General features: G+C 40.0%; 1 protein-coding gene across 1 annotated transcript; it reads right to left on the bottom strand.

The window, feature by feature from the left end:
* Window positions 1-4,913: 4,913 nt before the first annotated feature.
* Window positions 4,914-16,680, bottom strand: perp (p53 apoptosis effector related to pmp22). Its single transcript, XM_070916257.1, has 3 exons — window positions 16,321-16,680; window positions 10,087-10,227; window positions 4,914-6,921 (listed from the first exon to the last, which is right to left on the bottom strand). Exons 1-3 carry the CDS (start codon window positions 16,523-16,525, stop codon window positions 6,710-6,712), a joined length of 558 nt encoding a protein of 185 aa, XP_070772358.1. The 5' UTR covers window positions 16,526-16,680; the 3' UTR covers window positions 4,914-6,709.
* Window positions 16,681-17,285: the final 605 nt, after the last annotated feature.

Genomic DNA, 17,285 nt, shown 5'->3' with positions numbered 1-17,285 from the left:
TGTTTCTATTACTAACAGCAATGCACCTTTGACTTTTGGTTAAATTCAGTTTCACATACATCTACAATAGTTGTTTTTCATAATCTAGGTTTGCGCCAAACATCAACAGATCATCTTTCCGTAGCAAAAACATACAGCAGGGTCCATCACTCGGCATCCCGCCTGTCTGTGGCCGTCAGAGACGTTGAAACACTGAAACTCTACAGTGCCTTTGTGCACCTGTGGGTTATGGTGGTTAACAGATTGTATTATCAGTGACTGAGCCACCAGTGTGTAGCAAAGCACACCAACTGTCTACTTTGGTCTACCAACACAGAGGCTACAACAGAAAAGCAGTCCCAACTGTTTTTGCTCCAACTGTCACATCTGGCTTGCTGGTGTTGCATCTGTAAGCATGACAGGTGAGACAGGGAGGCGTGATACATTTAGGTGGCATGAATGGACAAACACCAGCGTGTGCCTTTGAGTACTTGTGTAAATGTGTGTGACAGAGAAATATGTCAATGTATAGAGATTCTTCTTCAGCATAGGGCTTCAACAAAATATTATTTTCAGTGCTTAATCTACTGAATATTTTTCAATTAATTAATTATTTGCCTTGTCTGACCGACAGTTTAAAACCCCAAAGGTATTCAGTTTACAATGATATAAAATGGAGAAAAGCAGCAAATCTGACACCAGTGAGTATTTGTAATTTTGTTTTTCAGAATGACTTAAATAGTTCTCAAACTTTCACATACATTTTTTCCACAATTGACTCATAGATTCATTAATTAATCTGCTTAATCTTTTCAGTGCTAAGAACGTTACTATCAGACAAACCACAGCAACTTCCTTGGCATCACATTTAATGTCATCCGGCCAGACTCAAAGTAGATTTAACAAGAATCTGACTTCCAGATGTTTGAATATGACATACAAAATAGGTAGAAGAAAATCAACTATGTGCTGCATTTTCACTGTGGACAAATATCCAGATTTACTGCTGTCAAAGAACATCTCATCTCATCTACCTGTTATCACACTAAAACTGATAAACCCCTGTGCTGGTTCTCTCCTCACTTTCTATTTTCCTTTCTCTTCCCTGTGGAAGGAGTCCTTGTTCTGTGTTGTGATTAAAACACTGGAAACCACAGTTCCTTTCCTACCTACTCATGCAGGGAACAGAAACTTCAATAGTCACCTGATAACGTGGATTCATGAGGAATGAGCTGTCTGAGTCAGCCTCACCTTTTAAAGTTCAAAGCGGGCACAACGCTCTTTTAACACGTTCTATGTATGTCGAATTGAACAAGTACAATGTCGCCTTTACTGATTTCACAAATGCTCATAACTCAGATGAGGTCTTTGGACTCTTGAAAAATCATCTGATTGTTTGGATGCTGTATTGTCAACTACTGATGTGGCTATTGTGAATAATGCTGATGATTAAACTCTCCAAACAGGTTCCTTGTTGGGTCACATGTCGTCTGAGTCACAGGTTGGGATGATCAATACTAGCTGGTTGTGGAAGCGGTGAAAGCCAAAGCCAAGCAGTCATCAGCACATGGAAAACCCCAGAACAGACAAATTGGCCCACTCCGTTGTTCCAAATCACCAGGTGGTTCGATATGAGCAATCCTCTAACTTCCTCGCTGTCCAAATGTCTTACGACATTACTGTACATGGGATGGTCAGATACAACACGTGCTGAGAAACAATTAAACTCTGGATTGTTTCTGAGTGTGAAGGAAACTCTTAACAACTCAGAGTTTCCCCTTAATAAAGTTGAATTTATCCCTCATTAAATGTCCTGTATCAGTCACACTGACTCTACTGTACTGTCAGTGTCCTCATATACATTCTGGAAATGTTAAGTTTGTTTAGAAAGATGAAAAGATTTAAGTCAAGTCCTTTCTTTCTTGGGAACTTACTTACTTGTTACCATAGTTACAGGAGCACAGATGCATATTCTTATTTTTTTAATCAACATGGGCAATGTAACTAAGTATATTCACTGTACTCAAGTACTGTACAAATCTGAGGTATTTGGATTTTAATTTCCATTTCAAGCCACTTTACACTTCTATTCAACCACAAGTGAGAGGGAAACATCATACTTTTTACTCCACTACATTTATTTGACAGCTACATTTCAAAAATTAAGATTTCACACAATATAATGTGATGCATTGTAAAAAAAAAAAAGATAAAACTGCTCAAAAGTATATAACATAGTTAAAGTTATTGGTCACTCACAGGGTCTTATTGATATTGATCAATACATACATACATACATTTACTTAAGTAACATTTTAACGCATTTTAACAGAGTGCTATTTCTACTGTTACTTAAGTAAAGGATCTGAATACTTCCGTCACCACTGCCACAGTAGCTCAGTGCTACTTACATACAGTATATCACAGCTTTCACAATGTTCTGATGTCAAGTCATGTTCAACAGCATAAACGTTTAACAAAAGTTGAACATATGCATACTGAATGTATACTAGATTTCCATAATAAAATATAATAAAATTAAATCAAATCTTTTCAATATGCATTGGCTGGCTAATAAATACCTCAGATTAAAGAGGCCCAGATGCCATCTGACTCTATTTATTCTCCAGTGAAGGACGCAAGATGTTAAGAAACATGACTAAACGAGTCTGAGTCACTGAGACTTTGACTGATCATAACCTTCATGTTGCATTTCTTTGTACAGCACATGTGCTGTGTTAAAAAAGTTGTTGAGAACTTGTGACTTAGTTAAAGGCAACATATGGACCTGTGGTTGAATCCAGCATGGGGCCTTTGTCACATGTCTTCCTCTGGACTCCCTGAGTCACATTATAAACTGTATCTTATGGTGGGATACAGCAGCACAGCACCGTCCTCTCCTCTCTTTAAAAAAAAGACACAGTACAACTGGAATTTGGGGTTTATGATAATCACAAACATGTTGGCCATTTACATGGCTGTCTACTGGTAATCGGGGTACTTAACATTAGTGTATAAGCCTCATAATACATACCTATATACGTCCTCCCGAGTCATACGTCTCTTGTGTTCTGACAGTGTGGCGAGTCCCTTCTGAACCCAGATCGTTCCATCAGAGCCCCAAAAGCCTCGGGGCCCCGTCCTGGTATGAGGTGGCAGAACAGCGGGGAGAACCCTGAGGAGAACTGCAAAGGGGAACATCTCAATGTTCTTCTGGCTCTTCTTCTCAGCGGAAAGCACCTTGGAGGCGGATCGAAACCCACCCCCACTGAAAATCACTTAACACAGCTTTGAGTAGGGGTAGGGGCTCACATTATATTCGCATTGTTTGATTGTCATATATGTCTCTTTTTTTTTGGGGGGGGGGGGGGGGGGGTGCACTACTGGAGAGACACCTCTAAAAGTTCAAGTTAACCTGGAGAGAGAAAACAATGAGAGTTGGACAGGTGGGAGATGACAGAGACAGAGAAGCTGATTCCCTGATCAAGCCTGACCTCTAGTGGCACTCACATAGAAGCACAGACAAACGGGAAGTACTCACTGACCTCCTCTGACATAAAATAGTATTCAGCTATCAGGATATCTTCACAGTAAGAGTGTCTGAGTGCTTGAATCGGTGCTGTTTTCACCAAATATCACAATGTGGTTGAAAGCTCAACAGAAGTCAGTCAGAATCGTCCTGAATGTGTTTATCTATCAGACATTCGTTTGGCAGAATGCAGTTATCCATTCCAATACTCATAATCTCAAACTGGAAAGCTAAATTTTCCTTTTGATGTTTCCAGTTCATTCCATGATACATACTGGTGGAAAACTGTCACTAGACGAGTCAATAATAGCTACCTCGAGATAGAGATTGATGTACTATTGAGCTGTGGTGTAAAGTAACAAAAGTGAAACATATGAGAAGCTTATAAAATACAACGCATTAAGGATTAAACCAGTGGCCTAATTATTTTGGCTTGTGACCCCCTACAAAAAAATGTTTCAGATGTCCGAGTTTTTATTTCCCCTTCACTTCTCGGATGGTTTCATTAAAATAATAGTTTGAGGTAAAATTATAAATATTTCTAAATATTATATCTAAATTATATCAATATTTCTCAAAAAAAGCAAAGGATAGAGAAAAGTTAAAGAAAAAAATAATATAAATTTGTGTTGCAGAACTTAGTTTTTCTTCTGCCCTACCTCAGGACTAAAATGCTACTTACACATTGATGCATCAATGTGTGTTAACAATCGTATCATGTTACAATGACGCATCAGTCACAGGGGCCATTTCTTTCTTCAGAATGAGTACTTTTTATTTTTTACACTGTAAGCACATTATGTGTTGCTAAGGTGTGGCCTATATAACATAGCAGACTGTGTCCTGATATGATTGTTGGTCTTGAAGAAGGCCTGAGGGCTGAAGCATCACCCGAATAAAAGAGAAGTGCATATGGAGCCAGAGTGCGCCTCTTTTCACTTTAACCAGTTACTCTCTCTCCAGTCTTTCATTAACTTTACCATACTGCCGATCCTCCTCCCCCCTCACACTGCATTTCTCACCCTCATGTCATTTTCTCTCTCTTTCCCGTCCTCTCTGCACTCTTTTCTCTCCACCCCTTTCACAGAGAAACCAGAGCTGTCAAGACATGCTGAGCAAAGTCTAATTCACAGTCAGGCCTGTCCAAGGGTGGGGCTCTCTGGGTGTGTGCATGCCATAAGTCTTGACTCACATCTGTGGATCTGTTTGTTGTTATCAACTATGTTCCTGCATCTATGTGTGTGGTGACAACCCCATATGAGCATGAACTGAGACAGGAACATCATTAACATGCAGGCTGCAACTGGATTTTCTGCCTGACCTCACTGACATTGTGAATAAAAAGTTCAAACTGGCATAAACATGGTCACTGGATTGTAAAAAATGAGTCAGAAAATGAAACCTCTTCAAAAAAAGAAACTCTTTATTGAATAAAAATACACAAGACTACCAAAAATAATCACTTCATACTACAGCAGAAGAACAGCTGGGTGATTCCCAGAGGTGGATGAATGTTAATAAGACATTCTCTATAGTACAGTATATACCCATATAGTGACAAATAATGAGTAAAAAGCTGGCGTTGAAACATGTCGTTCACCTCACCTTCGAGACATCCAGAGTTTCTTCAAGTGTAAACCTGCCTGAATCTGTCCCTATTCTCAGTTGCTGCCAAATTATAAAATTATTGTAGTTATTCATGCAGCAATTTGCTGCGTCAACAACTTCAAAGACTTGGCAGCTAATCTAAGATCAATCTACGCCTCTCTCCTCAGAACTCTTTCATGTAATACAACAAAATAACTTGTTTGGGCATGAATTTGGTCAGAGCTATGAGACTGATGACTGGGATGAAGCGTGAGTCAGTTAAACCAGACTGACCAGTCTGATAGGACATTCAAGGATTCATCAACACAACACTGAAGAGGCTAAGGCACACGTTTTACACACAGTATGTCAGAAGATTGTACACCTTGGTCTCAAGTGTCTCATCAAACCAGCAGATGTTTAGCCACAGGAGCATCATCTACATGAAAAACACATAATGAGCTTCTGAGTTTAGATTGTTCCCTTTAAAACAAAATGTGTGTGACATCATTATTAAACAAGGCAGCTCACATGAGTTTGGACTGGTAAAATTTCTACATTCAAAATTTTTCCATTTTAGCCACAGATTGCAAAATACCGGTTCTCTTGAAGGAAATATTATAACAAATCTGGGTCAAAACGGGAAAAAAACCCTTTTGAGTAAGACTATGTTTTCTAAATTTGCATGAGACAGATCTTATCAAGCTCAATGGAAATTAATCTTAATTTGCTTCCAGTTCAGAGTGACAGAGAAGCAACAACTGCAGCAACAACTGCATTCGACAATCAGACCGCTGCGTCTACTCACAAAGTGTATTATTAGTAATTGCTCAGAACAGATACAAAGTCAGCACAGCGACCTCCCTCGGTTATACCCCTTTGCTGATAAGTAAATAAGAGTAAAAAAGTCTGGAGACAAACAAATGAAGATAAGAATGATCAAAAAATGCATAAAAAAGGTGCAAACATGACTGTTAAACTACACGCTCTTTTACATATGAAGACAGATTACGTTCAGTTTCTTAGTCCGAGCCTTTGCTTCTTCTTACCTTATGCACAGACACACACTGAAGAACTATAACACGTGGGGCAAAAGCAAATGATGATTAATGATTCCTTTTGCATCCTGTGCAGATATTTTAGTGTAGCAAGGTTTTAGAGATGTAAAATAAATCAGGCTAAAGCTATGCTTTACACACAATTACACCCCTTGGGTTAAGTGCACTTGGGTGATCTTGCATTGAGAATTCCAGGTAAAAAGTACAGATAAAATGAGGAATATGGAATATGTTTGTGTAGATTGTGAAAAAACACTATGATAAAAACATTTTTTTTATGATGCTGACTTAATCTAAATTAGAGGTCTGTACATTAAAGCAGATGCAACATCCAATCACAGTCCACTTCCAGTAAAAATCGCCCCTTGCTTCTAACTTCACTCTTCGATGGCAGAGGAGGGGTTTTCCGCAGCTGAACCAAATTTAACTGAACTGAGCCATCGTGGATCTTTGGTGAAATGGTAAAGTGTAAAAATGTTCGGTGGTCAGAACAGATCCGGCTCAGAGCGAGAAGTGGAAATGGCTGTCACTGGGAAGGGTGTGCAGGTTTTTGTCTTTAAGCAGAGGAATAGATGTATTTGGTCTTGGCAAGGCCGGTCAGCTCGTCCTCATAACGTGGCAGGCAGCAGAAGAGGATGGCACAGCCGATGCAGAGGATGGTGGCGCCCCAGCCGAAGCCGTAGGCCCAGGTGTAGTAATAGTGGCCCTCGAAGATCATCTCGTTGAATTTGACGGGGTAGATGATCAGAGCGATGACCTGGAGAATCACTGCAGAGAGAGGTGAAACAGGTTACGTAGAGCTCAGTGAGCAAGGAAAATGGGTGTTGTAAGTACAACACACACGCTTTTTTTCTTTGTGTTCATTGAGTTGCAGCAGACACCCACCTGCTAAAAACTTGATGGTTTTAAGACCTTTAAATGATCAAAATTACAACACAGCAGCAAGCACTAAGCACATATTGGAAAAAGTTAATGATTTTTATTTAAAGATTTCTGTATATGATGCTATGTGTGAATTATAAAATCACTTGTTAAATATTAAAATTGAGGCTCACTCCATTTAACTGTATGTTGAATTCATTAGATGTGATAATTATAAATTATTAATACATATGATCATTTATTCCGTATCTTATTTCAGGGATGATTCCTTCAGTAATTAATCATTTTATAACTCAAAGTCAACTTTAAAGATGATAAATGGATGTATTGAATTATTGTGAGTGATAGATAGATATGGTCAGACAGAAAGAGTGAACAATTTAATTCTCACATAAATTCAGAAAAAAATGTATAAAAATGTATAAATAAATAAGCTAGAAACGTAAAAAGCATACAGTCAGTCATGAAGCCAGTTGGACAAACAAGACTACACTGACACTGACAGCACGATGTGGAGAATATCTTCACGTGTGTGTAAGAGTTACATCAACGTATCGACGTCTGTGAGATCGAGGTGAGTCAGTATCTGCAGACAGCGATCACATCTGTCCCCGAGATTTGCAGACTAATTCTCCAGAAAGGTGTGCCGCTGATTCGTCCCCGTGACGCGCTTTTCTGCGACAGTGTTGCCCTCCAGCAGAGGCAGGGCAGGCAGTGAGTCAGGTGCGATACTTTCTCCCAACACAAACTTTATCAATCACAGATGGCCGGTTCGATTTAATCCGAAACGCGCTCTTTTTTTGCCCGGTGAGGTCAGAGGGATGTTGCTGGTGACCCGACAAGAGTCAAATTCTTTCAGCTCATTTGCTTCACATTACTGCGCACTACTTTCCAAAGCCTAACAAAGAGGTTTAGAGTGCATTTTCCTACCTTCCAGACAGCCATTGCTTTCAGTTCATGTCAGTATGGTATGAAAAGCAACTTGCAGACGTGCCCTAAATAGATATCTATCACCGCAAATATTCTGTAGCGTCCATGGGCCGTTTTGACGCCCAAAGTTTGAGGGATTGTTACCGAGAGGAAACTAGATGTTAAAGGGCTTATAGAAGGAGTAAGAGGATGCTTTTCATCACTGTCTTTTTGGGAAAAGGATAGCACTGCACTTTCATCAAATTAATAAGCACAAAGTGACCATCAGATTGCATCAATGAGTGTTGTATAATGATCTCGGATGATTCGTATGATGCACGGATCAAAGTATTATTTTTAATAATTGCTGTGCTGATGAGAGATGAAAGCACTGTAGTTGTAATCTAATTATTCTTTTCTTTTTCTGACTGATATATAAGTCATTTTTTGCCACCTGTGGGAGCCAAGTGCCAAAATTCTCCTCTGTAGCTAACGCAGCGTGACGCCAATGCAAACTACATCCAACTCCCTGCGGCAGATTTAAAGCCGACATCGCAGTACCTGTGAATTGTGACTGGCTGTTTCTCCTGTCAGTTTTGGCAGTGAAACGCTGTGTGTGATTGTGTGTGTTTGTGTGTCTGGCTCTGTCTCATGTTCTCAGACTCTCTGTGGGGTGAGTCAGCAAGATAAAACAGACCAAACCAGCTGTCCCCATGGTAACGTCACACCAAAACCTCGCCCTTCCCTCCTCCTGTAGCGAACACCTAACTCACCTTCTGCTTCCTCCACTCCCTTTCTCTCCAACTACTTCTCCTTTTGACGACAAACCTGCACACATTACCACCTGTTCTCCCCTTTTTCTTTGGGATTCAGGTTAGGTTCAAATCTATCCCTTCTCAAGAGAGCTTGACTTTTACATTTTCTGGTTTCCACTTTAACTCCTCTGCTCTTACATGCTGTTAACCTTTGTCCCTCTGCCTGACCTTCATGTCTCATACTCCCTCTCAGTCTGTGGAAACTTCCACACACACATTCCCGAAACGGAAAACCCTGATATTTTAAGGTCCTTTTAGTCTTCATTTCTCACATCTAATGAAAATCTACCTTCCATATGGTCTTATAAAATCAATACATTTAATGGTTAGGTTCAGCAAATCACAAAATAATATAATAATCATAAAATTCTCACTTGATGAAACTCATTCCTTTTTTGGTACAATCAAAATGTGCATGTAGCAGCAAGTATTGAACTTTTCAGTAGAGAAAGTTGGCAGATCAGATTCATAGCCCTGTTTACTTATTCTTTAATCAGATATTTACTGATTTAAATCATAATTATTTCGAGTTTAGACTATTTTATTTAGGCAAACCTTTTGAATGGCTGCTTGTGTTTGGACAACATTTAACATTTGAGAACTTTGGCTTCTTCTGCTCTATGAAAAAAGGGTTTCGAAGAAAAACATGTTCATATTCTTCAAAGTAAGATGCTGTTTTAGTACCAGTACAGCAAAACATGATACGCTTGCAGACTTTCCAAATCATGCAGATAGTTTCCGTTTTTTACTGCCACCACCACAGTACAAGAGTGGTCCCAGTGAAAACTGTCCACAGTGAGGGCTGAAGTCTCGGTCATAGTTAAAAACCTTAATAAAAGCTTAATACCACTGAGGTTAAGTGAAAAATATGTTTTGTGATTTAGGTCAACCGACTCTTTAATCCAACCAGGCATTGACCCAAGGAAATTGCTAAACCCTTTGAAAGGCAACACATGCAAGCATTAACATGTTCTTGTTATCAGGCATCTTTGTTATCAGTTTCAACTCATATTATTTATGCTTGAGTGTTGATCTTTGTGTTGTGACGGCTAATTTCATTTTCTAACAAAGTGCAACTGAAACAGGGGGATTTTGGGTGATGCACGTGACTTGAACTGCTTTAAATTGAATTCTTCTCAAAAGCACAAACTGTAGATTTTGTGCTCTGCTTCATTCTCTATTACTGCCAGCTCCACCTGGCTCTGCTTCAAACATTTCTAATTAATTTCAAAATGGGCTGGTGGTCACACTTAGCCAAAACTGGGAGTTTGCTTGTATGCATGTTCGTGTGTGTGTGTGTGTGTGTTTGTGTGTGTATATATCTTACCGACAACGATCAACAGTACTCCTATGAGGGGCAGAAGAGTGATGTTGACCGTGACGCACAGAGCCACAATGGAGATGATGAAGGCGAGGATGAGGATGAGGAGGCCGATGATCATCAGAGCAGCCACTGCCTGGGCCCAAGCTGGAGTCCAACACAAACAAACGTAAAGATTAGTTACATGCTGGCAAACAGAAATACACGTAAAAACTTTTCTTCAGGTTATTTTTTTTTTTTTTTACAAAAGTCCCTCTGGACATTGTTCTCCGACTGTCCTGCCATCATCATCCAGATGAGAGAAGATCTGAGGTGATAAAAAGGTTGATATGTCAACATGTGTACTGAGAGCTGCAGTGAGATACAGACTGTTTTTTTTGCGGTAATATCTGTATTTACTTTAATATTCTCCTAAAAAGACGCTAGAAATGAACATCTGACAAGATAGAGAGCAGTGACATGATTTCAGGATCAGAGCATCACTAATACAGATGTTTGTTATAGTGCTATTGTTATTTTTACTTCATTGTGCCCCCCACACTTCTGAAACCAGAACTACTCCCTTGTGTAGAAGCGCAGGATGTATTATATTTTATGTTTGATGTAAATATAACAATAACCTCTGACTGATTAGTACAGTAGGTTGTTAGTAAATGTAGGTATGCAGTTGTTTTTAGCTTTGTCTCTGGAAATAAATGAGCTATGTGTTGTGCAACGTGTCTTCAGTCACTGTTGCAGCTCCCTCTCACTGCTAACGGCTTAAACTCATGACGGCACATTCCAGGCGTTTAGTGAGGTTCAAGCTGATATCGAGAGGGTGAGAGAGAGGGGGGGGGCAGGCTGTCTGTTTGCAACACACACACCCGTCACACCCTTAACACTTTCACTCTCTTTATCCCCCTGTGACGTTTTGCGCGCTCTAATTATAAGGAAGTTGTAACAGCGATACAACAGAAACAGGCAGGTCCCATCATGCGTGGTTCTAGATGTTTGGGCTCGAAAACTAATGAAATGCTTGTGTAATCTTGAGTGTACTGCACTCTTTTTACAAAGTGTATGTAGAGAATCTACCGTGTATAATAATCTCTGTTGGGAAACATCTCATGTCTCTGAAAACACATTTTTTGAAGTGTTCATTGTGTTCTGAACAGGTTTCACAAGCCCCCCCAGGATTCAAATACAAGCCTGCCTATGCATGAAGCTCCATGTAAACATGCAGGTCAAATTTCAACATACAAAATGATGATTAATGCAGATAAACATTTTTCTAAATGGCAAAAACACAGCCAAGCACACTGTGTGGACCTGAACACCTGTCACACCCAGTTCCCGGACAACACCTAAATTATTCATACCTCTTTGTGTGTGTGTGTGTGTGTGTGTGTGTGTGTGTGTGTGTGTGTTCAGGTAATGCCCTACCCTCCTCAGCCTGAGGTATTTCTCTCATCACACACACACACACACACACACACACACACACACACACACACACACACCCCAGACTAGTTCGACTGGTTCAATTTTCTACCACACTCCTAATCACTAACTCACTAACAACACAATGTTCCTCACAGTGGATTCTTCATTAAAACTGTCCTGAAATAATGTATTACTACAGGTAATACAGAAGTATTCATGTAGGAGAGAGAGCATCTTATCCATAACTCAGGAAACAAAGACAAAGGGAACACATTCAAGTAATGATATACTGATGTTTCAAACCTTTTTTGTGCGCAAACTGATGAAGACGCAGGAAATAAAACCAACTGAACAGATATCATATTGTGACTCTATGATTCTGTGTATTAGAATACAAATTAATATAATCATCATGCAACCTTACTGAAGATCCAGTCAGATTATTTCTGTTTAAAGCATAAGGTTGCTGTTCTCCCAATAAGGAGCGTGAAAATGAAAACAAAATGTTGCAATTAGCTTAGCATTCCAGCACTCTGTGGTTTTGTGACACAGTGATAATTCATCATCTGTGCTGTGCTGAATTAAAAAAATTAAGATTTTAATTCACCACAGTCGATGAAATTATGGGGAAGGATGTTTATGGGTCATAAACTAGAGACAGCGATTTGAACTCCACTTAAGCAACCTGCATGCGGACACGTGAGTGGTTGAATTACTTCTATACACTTTACAGATGAGCCCAGGTTTGTTTTTCAAGTTAAAATGTGTACAATCATGAGTAAAACAAAGGACGGAAGGAGCTCTACTTGTTGCCTTCATATGAAAGTCGTTAAAGGTGCTGCCAAATTTTATTCTAACATTGTTCTTTTTATTAAACCATCGTCAACAGTCTACTTACACACCCAGATGTTTCAGGTGCTTCTCTTATACTTACAGTGCAAGTAAAATATGTTTACCATACGTGTTTACTACAGCTTGGCAGTGTTGTCCTCATGCCTGTTTCTGTTTTAAGGTGGGGAACATTGGGTGTGTGTGAGCACTAGAACTGCCTGTCCTATCACTCACTCCAGCTGTTCAACATCTGTTTTCTTCTTCTGATCAAAACTAAAAAGAGATCACTTTTACACAACTACGTACGCACAGGATTGTGGCCTTAACTGTGGCTTTTTCATTAAAACACACCTATGAATTGTACACACACTCTGACACAAACGTGCTTTGACTCTCCCACATACATTGCATAAAGCCTCGGTCATGACCAATGTGTTTGCACAAAAACTGGAGGTGGCTTTGAAAGCTTGTATTCAGACCAGCCCCGGTCTTACAGTCAAGAATAATATTCATCAAACCTCTTAGAAAAAGGCTTTCACGCAGGCAGCAGGGATCAACTCGACACCCTGCCCTTTCCTTGAAAAGACTTTAATAGGACACCTGCCCAGCCAACAGTTCGTGGTGCTGGGAATACAGTGCCGATGTTTTCAGAAATGCTTCAGAAAGTGCCTTTTCTCTTCTTTGGTAGCTACTTGCTTGGTGAAAAACAAAAACATTTCAGTTTATCATGTGACTGGAATTCAGTGGTAGAGGAGCGGGGACCATGGAAAATGAATTGGAGACTACAATATTATAAATCAATAAATCACTTTAAGTAATTTTACAAGCAAAAATGCCAAACACTCTCTGGTTTCAGCCTCTCAAATATGAAGATTTACTACTTTTCTTTGTCATACGTGATACATAAACTGAATATCTTTGGGTTTTGGTCTAATGGTCAGATAAAATAAGAAATCTGATTATACTGGGCATTTGTTGTTATTTTCTGACATTTTCTAGACGAAACGATTGCAGCCTTATAGTTATTTTATATTACAGTATATTGTGGGATATGGTAAACTTTCAGGAAATCAATTGAAAAGTAGTTCATGGATGAAGTACGCAGACTGGGATGTCTGTTTTTGGCTAACCCAGCAATATAAATCCAAGTATTTCATTGTATTGATGCAAAAATCATATAAAAATCAATTGTTGCTGTTGTCGTAACTCACTCAGAAATATTAAAGGGTTAGCTGCCTTGCTATATCTGGTACGGCCAAATCTGTTTTTGTCTCATGGCACAAATCGTCATCTCGCCCTACCCTTGAGCAATTATCATATCAAACCAATAATGACCTACTTCATGTTTGCCAATGACGCGTTCACTACAGCATGAAAACATGTATATTCCTGTCGGTAACAGGAGTCTACAGCCTTCCCACGTATACAGGGAGCGGCCTCACAGTGACAGGGAGTCTATCCGGTCCGATGCCAATATTCACTACATCCGCACACATCAGCTGCGCTGGTTGTGTTTGTTTAATCAGTTTTTCAGTTCACTAACATATCCCCACAAGTATTTGGCCAGAGCCATGACACAAGAATGCTCAGAGGAAACTCGGGGCAGAAATGTGTCCTAGATCTGGCCAGTAGTCTTCTGGCAGCTGTGGTTGTCTTTTGTTTAAACCACTTCAGGCCTGCTGAGACTGAGGGACATCCGGCCAAAACAGTAAGCAGCGCGCAGTTCAGACGAAGAACAAAACTATTGATCTAAAACTTCAAATGAGACCTGAAAACAACAACTTGTTCTTAGATCTGGACTTGACTTCATGACAAAAATGTCACAAGTTCACATCTAACTATTGTCTAAAGATTAACAAACTCACAGGAACACATGCATACGATGAAACACAAAAATAGAAAAAGATACATGTTTTGGAATTTACATCTAGATGAGACGGGTCACATCGCATTAAAGAGGATTTTTACAATGAATGATTGTTTTCTTTATCAATTAATCTGCTGATTATTTCCTCAATGAATCCTTCGGTCTATAAAATGTCAGAAAACAGTAAAAATGACATCATAATATCCTGTAGACCAAGGTGACGGCATTAAATGTTTGTTTCATCTGACCAACAATAAAAAAACAACAACCAAATATTCAATTTACGATCATGTAAGACCAAGAAAAGCAGCAATTTCTCACATTTGTACACCTGGAACCATCAAATCTTTCCCATTTTAGTTTAATCGATCATCAAGCCTCACTTCAAATCAGCCTTTTGAGGTCAGGATTTGAGGGTAGCACTGGGATTATGTAGTTATGACTTAAAACAGCGCAGAGTTCCTAAATGTGAAGGAATATTTAGGTCATTGTAGCTCTGCAGAAGCATTTAAACCTTTAACCAGCAGCATGGTCTCTTCTGATACAAGTGAATGTTTTGAAGGACAACAAGACGAATGTTCAAACTGGTCAAAATCACTGATGAGATGAAGGACAGACGACATGTTTTTAATATTGCCCACGTCTCAGGGAACATATATATGTTTTGGAGATCACATTATGGAGCTTGCTTTAGCTAGGAGACTTCCATGGAGTCTGATAAGGGCAACAATAGTGTCTTTGTTGGTGACTGTGGGTGTGGAATAACACAAATACAACCTGAGAAGGAGAGAGAGGGACAACAGAAGTCTGTTCTGTTCACAGTTATGTGTGTGTCACAGTGATCCGTATGTCTTTGGTTGGACCTCTACACTGAAAACTCATTAACAGTTTGTCTATAAATAGCCATATTCGTGTGAACAGGTATGACAGCCATCTTAAAATCTGATGCTCATCCACTTTGCAGGTAACAAACTATTTAAAATGCTCAAAATCTGCCTGAGGGTTTTTTTTTGTGTGAATTTGAGGGTTTAAAACTTGCTGAACGTTTGCCTCCAGCTAGTCTCGCATAGGCAGATCTCCACACTTCGTTTTAGCCTCCAGCAAACCGATACAAACAGACCCTGTGAGTGCTTTTACAAGAACTAAGTTATTTTAAAGCTCAAAGCTACGTGTTAACTCTGTTCCTCTAAAGACTCCCTTTATAAGTCTCCACAGAGCTCAGATGTTATTATTATTATTATTGTCAGTGGCATTAGAAGTGGTTGTCACAGTAGCAGCAAACATCTTCTGCTTTCTTGCCTGTTGAAAATGGATGAATGCACTGCCACTGTCTGTTTCCTAAGATTTTATCCAGCGTATCGTTGAATCGTTCTAATATGAACCCGCCTGCATATCATATTAAAATCACTATGCAGATTAAAGAAGAAAATGTGCAGTATTTCCTGGCAGTGGCAGGTTTTAGAAGAAGCCTGGGGTTACAGAGCAGCTAGGACTTTTAGACCTTTTTAATTGGACCAGGTAAAGACAGGTAATGGAAGGAAACTGAATAATGATCCAATTTGCATGTTTGTGTTTGGAGTTTTACTTACAAATGTTACAAGCTTCTGATCTTTAATTGTCTTTTTCCACCTTATTGCACAGTAGGCCATATGAGGAGGGGGTACCTCTCTTTGAATTGATGAAACATTGATGTTGTTGGCCTGTGAAAGCCCAATTGAAACACTTCATGTGATATAGATTAAACTTTGAAACAGAAACTTTCAGAAATGTTTCTCCTAGCGTGGGAAACATGAAGTTAACTTGGAGTAGAGGCTGTTTATACAGCAGCGTTTCAACAGGCTGGAGATGATAAATAAGAGCAAAGTTCAGTCCGTCGGACTGACTGTGTGTTGTGGGCCTCCCTCCTCCACTCAGCCTGGAGTTGTTGAGTTGCTGTCAGAGGTCGAGTCCTTCAACTTACAATATGTGAATGTTGAATTTTACACCCCAGCGAGACACACACTGAGTCAGGCCACGTTATCGGCTGTATTAAGTCACGTATTACTTATTTTCATGCCATTCGCTCCAGCCTCATTGTTTCTGACCTATTCTGTCTCATGTGCGGTGATAGAGCCGACACTTACATAACTCCATGAGCGACTTGCAGGTCCACTCGTCGTTCCTGCCTCGGCACTGCTCCCACATACTGGCGTAGTGAGACTTGGCGTCCTCGTCTTCGACCCATCCCGAGGTGGCGGCGATGGCGATAATGTCAAAAATAATGGCGAAGAGCAGCAGCAGGGGCACGATCCACCTGCATCGGGGGTAGGCGATCCCACAGCGAAACATGACCGACGATTGGAGTGTGTGGAGCGGGACTGGAGAGAAGGACAAGTAGTGGTGACAGCGCGGCGGAGCCTGTCCGGTTATATAGTGCCTTGTGCGTCTTTAGCGCAAACACAGTGTCACAGGGTGTGGATAGAAGAGAAAAACCCCACCCGAGACTGTAATGCAACCTGTTCTAGGACCTGAAGGGCTGGGCTTGTCTGACTGTAAAAGCTGAATCAGGCCCAGCCCCGTTCACTGAGTCATATTACACCCAGAGGCTGCAACTGTTGATGCGGCTGTTTCAACTCAGTCCTGGCTTCCGATGCAAAGGCGGTGCTTTTTAACAATAACTTGGTCATTTTTAGGTTTTACAAATACAACAGGTAGACATGGAGTGGGCTGTGAGAGGGCGGAGTGTACGAAGAAAGGTAGAAAAGGGGGGGAATGAAACGGATAGCGAGATGGTGCAGTAAATAAAGGTGCCACAAGATGGCATCCCAAGGAGAACTATACTAACATTACTCTCCTGTAATCGTTCATTGTTTACCTTGTTTGCCTCTTTACAAGAAAGGCACATATATTATTATTTTGATCGTGTAAATCTAAGGTACTGCCCTCAATACCAACATGGGTATTTGTCAGTGGTGGAGCAAGTATAAATAAATACATTGAAATAACTGAAATAATTAAAAAGAAAAGCAGAAAACCCTCACATTTGTGAAGCTGGAACCATGAAAAGTTTTTGCATGAAACATGACTTAAACTTGACTAAAACGATTAT

Source organism: Enoplosus armatus, chromosome 12 (genome assembly GCF_043641665.1).
Source record: "Enoplosus armatus isolate fEnoArm2 chromosome 12, fEnoArm2.hap1, whole genome shotgun sequence".
Classification (NCBI taxonomy): Eukaryota; Metazoa; Chordata; class Actinopteri; order Centrarchiformes; family Enoplosidae; genus Enoplosus; species Enoplosus armatus.
This window is presented reverse-complemented; position numbering and strand designations above follow the sequence as displayed.

What these genes read in the sequence shown, in the direction of transcription:
- perp (XM_070916257.1), bottom strand. Translation starts at nt 16,525, where the DNA reads ATGTTTCGCTGTGGGATCGCCTACCCCCGATGCAGGTGGATCGTGCCC. An exon ending in CAAGTCGCTCATGGAGTTAT is followed by an intron (nt 10,228 to 16,320) that starts GTAAGTGTCGGC and finishes GTTGGACTCCAG; the next exon opens with CTTGGGCCCAGGCAGTGGCT. An exon ending in AGTACTGTTGATCGTTGTCG is followed by an intron (nt 6,922 to 10,086) that starts GTAAGATATATA and finishes CTCTCTCTGCAG; the next exon opens with TGATTCTCCAGGTCATCGCT.